Source organism: Cebus imitator, unplaced genomic scaffold (genome assembly GCF_001604975.1).
Source record: "Cebus imitator isolate Cc_AM_T3 unplaced genomic scaffold, Cebus_imitator-1.0 Scaffold228, whole genome shotgun sequence".
In the NCBI taxonomy this organism is placed as follows: Eukaryota; Metazoa; Chordata; class Mammalia; order Primates; family Cebidae; genus Cebus; species Cebus imitator.
Window position 1 is genome coordinate 2,927,155 of NW_016107543.1, and position 3,798 is coordinate 2,930,952.

The 3,798-nt window shown below is 46.4% G+C and overlaps 1 protein-coding gene across 1 annotated transcript in view; it reads left to right on the forward strand.

Annotated features, from left to right (window-relative positions):
* The window catches only part of PSMD3 (proteasome 26S subunit, non-ATPase 3), a 19,381-nt gene that overhangs the window by 4,943 nt on the left and 10,640 nt on the right, over positions 1-3,798 (forward strand). The window contains exons 3-4 of the mRNA XM_017497105.2: positions 936-1,073; positions 3,052-3,188. Of these exons, the coding sequence (XP_017352594.1) occupies positions 936-1,073; positions 3,052-3,188 (275 nt within the window). The remainder of the gene's footprint in view (positions 1-935; positions 1,074-3,051; positions 3,189-3,798) is intronic.

Sequence of the window (3,798 nt, forward strand, 5' to 3'; positions counted from 1 at the left end):
AAAAATACAAAAAATTAGCTGGGCATGGTGGCACGTGCCTGTAATCCCAGCTACTCAGGAGGCTGAGGCAGGAGAATTGCCTGAACCCAGGAGGCGGAGGTTGCGGTGAGCTGAGATCGCGCCATTGCACTCCAGCCTGGGTAACAAGAGCAAAACTCCGTCCCAAGAAAAAAAAAAGAAAATAAATTTTGTGTATATGTTGACTTTCCCCAAATTTTCTTTGTTCCCACAAGAAACAGTTTTTTGGTCTCGTGATTCTTGATTGCATCTCTAGAATTATTTCATGAAGCCCTGTATGGTAGTATTTGCAGTGGTTCCAGGTGTGGTGTTTTAATCTCTCTACTTAGATTGGGCTCTTTGAATGTTCCTTACATTGTCCTTCGTGTCCCCGTTATGTGCTGTAAAGAAGGTTATTATTCTCCTGTAACATTTTATTGTGTTTATTAATATATTGCCATCCTCCTTGACTTGTTTATTTTTTTGAGATGGGATCTTGCTCTGTCACCCAGGCTGAAGCACAGTGGCACAGTTATAGCCCAGTGCAGCCTCAAACTCTTGGGATTAAGCGATCCTCCTGCCTCAGCCTCCCAAGTAGCTGGGAACACAGGTGCATACCACCATGCCTGGCCGCTGCTTTTTTTATTTTTTGAGAGATGGGGGTCTCACTGTGTTGCCCAGACTGGTCTCAAACTCCTGGCCTCTAGCAGTCTCCTGTCTCAATCTCCCAGGTAGCTGACACCACCAGCATGAGCCACTACACCCAGCTCCTCCTTGATTTCTTTGGGAAAGACTATCATCTTTATTTTTTTATCCCTAGCACATAGCAAAATCTTGGCACATAGTAGGCACTCAATAAGTATGTTAAAATACATAGCAGATGCTTAATAAATTCTTGGTGACTTGATTTGACTGAGCTTTTCCATGTCCTCTCCTAGCCCATGGACACAGAGGCTGATTTACAGTTCCGTCCCCGCACAGGAAAAGCTGCATCAGCACCCCTCCTGCCTGAAGTGGAAGCCTATCTCCAGCTCCTCATGGTCATCTTCATGATGAATAGCAAGCGCTACAAAGAGGTATCCACGGGTCACAAGCCCCAAGTGATGCAAGGGGTTTGGCAGGGAGATCGTCCCTGGTGAAAAAGTGGAAATAATCACTGGGTTCTTTAGAACTATCCCCCACACTCTTTCCCCATAGAGGCATGTGCTTACCCCACATCCCGGGAAAATCCACTCCTGCTCTGGGCACTGTGGGACAGGGCTTGCAGTGGTCATGCTGTACCGGTCAGTGGTTGATACCAGCATATTACATTCTTTAGGGAAAAGTAGGGGCATTTGGAGACAGAGGACCTGGGTTCCAATCCCAGCTGTACCCTAGGCAAATTAATTTCTCCCAGCTGGCCAGGTGCAGTGGCTCATGCCTGTAATCCCAACACTTTGGGAGACCGAGACAGGCAGATCACCTGAGGTTGGGAGTTCAAGACCAGCCTGACCAACATGGAGAAACACCATCTCTACTAAAAATACAAAATTAGCTGGGCGTGGTGGCACATGCCTGTAGTCCCAGCTACTTGGGAGGCTGAGACAGGAGAATCACTTGAACCTGGGAGGCAGAGGTTGTGGTGAGCCGAGATTGCGGCATTGCACTCCAGCCTGGGCAACAAGAGCCAAACTCTGTCTCAAAAAGAAAAAAAAATTTCTCCCCACTATATGTAAAATGGGGAAAACAGTAACTACCTTACAAGATGGTTAGCATTACATAAAATAATTTGTTTGAAAATTCTTAGCACTATGATCTGCACATGGTAAGCTTTCATGATATTTTAGTAAATGGTAGCTGTGATTATGGACTAATAGCTCCAATTGCATACTGCACTTCCTCCACTCCCCCAGCTGGGGCCAGCTGCTTTGTTCATCATGGCCACTGTCACAGGAGCACACTCAAGAAATAAGTCCCACTCCTTAATTTCCTGTTTTTTTTTTCCTTTCCTTACCACGCTGTTTTTGGTGGGTGGGTGGGTGGTTGGTTGGAGGTTTTTTTTTGAGATCTCGCTTTATTGCCTATGCTGGAGTGCAGTGGTGTAATCACAGTTCACTGCAGCCTTGACCTCCCTAGCTCAAGCGATCCTTCCACCTCAGCTTCTTAAGTAGCTGGGACTACAGTGTGTGCCAACACACGTAGCTAATTTTTGTATTTTTTTGTAGAGACAGGATTTTGCCTTCTTGCCAAGGTGGTCACCAACCCTGGGCTCAAGTAATCCCCCAGCCTCAGCCTCCCAAAGTGCTAGGTTTGTAGACGTGAGCCACTGCACCTGCCTACTGTTTTGTTTTTATGGGAGATGGGGTCTTGCTATGTTACCCAAGCTGGTCTTGAACTCCTGGGCTCAGGTAGTCCTTCCACCTCAGCCTCTCATGTAGCTGGGATTACATGAGAGGCACGGGGCACTCTACTTGGCTGTTTTTGAGATGTAATTCACCCCTTTAAAGGGTACAATTTAGAGGGTTTTGATATATTCACAAAGTTGTATATCCATCATCCCTAATTCCAGAACATTTTCATCACCCCAAAAAGAAACACCATACCTATTAGTAGTCACTTTTCATTTCCCCTTACCCAGCCCCCAGCAACTACTGATCCGCCCTGTGTCTCTGTTGAGGATTTGCTCACTCTGGACATTTCATGTAAATTGAATTACACATGATGTGTCCTTTGTCTCTGGCTTTCTTCACTAAGCATCATGTTTTCAAGGTTGATCCATGTTATAGTGTGTGTCAGTACTTCATTCCTTCTCAAGGCTGAGTAATATTCCATCATGTGGATAGGCCACGTTTTATTTATCTGTTCATCAGCTGCTAAGCACTTGGTTATTATGAATACTTTTTGGTTATTATGAATAATGCTTCTGTGAACATTCGTGTACATGCTTTTATGTGAACTTAAGTTTCCAGTTCTCTTGGCTGCATATCTAGGATGGGAATTGCTAGCTCAAATGATAAGTCCATGTTTATCCTTTTGAGGAACTACTACCACTTGACTCTCTTTTGGCTTCCCCAGGCACAGAAGATCTCTGATGACCTGATGCAAAAGATCAGTACTCAGAATCGCCGGGCCCTAGACCTTGTGGCCGCAAAATGTTACTATTATCACGCCCGGGTCTATGAGTTCCTGGACAAGCTGGATGTGGTGCGCAGGTACAGGCGACCAAGGCTCTCACTTGGGGCCCTCGGGGTCAGAGACTTGGTCAGTCACAGGCACACAGTTGTGGACCTGCACAGGGCAATGAACCGGTAGACGTAAGCAGGAAAGAGGGGCAGTGGTTCCCATGCCCTGCGCCACATGAGGGGTGTGGGAGAGACGCTGATGCTAGATGAAGAAGTAAGTCACTGCCGGGCTGTTAGCCTCTTCCCTTCACCCCACATCAACCTAGGACTGAGGGTGGGTTAGGGCTGGAGGAACAGGCTAGAAAACATTTTACTTCTTTGCCCAAAACCTGGAGTGGCTTCCCATTTTCCTCAAGGAAAGGCAAAGTCCTTAGAATAACTCATAAGGCCCAATATGATCTGCCCCATTTTGACCTTCTAAATGTCACCACCTCTTGCCCCTCAGCCCCACTGGCCTGCCTGGTGTGCCCAGCATGCTCTTCCTCAGAGCCTTTGCACTGGCTGCCCCCTCTGTCCAGAACACTGTTCTCCCCACCTCCTTCAAGCCTTCACTTAATTGATCCCTTCTCAGTGATTCCTGCCTTGACCAAGCTATTTATGTGGTTGTTGTTGGTGTTTTTTTTTTTTTTTTTTTTTTTTT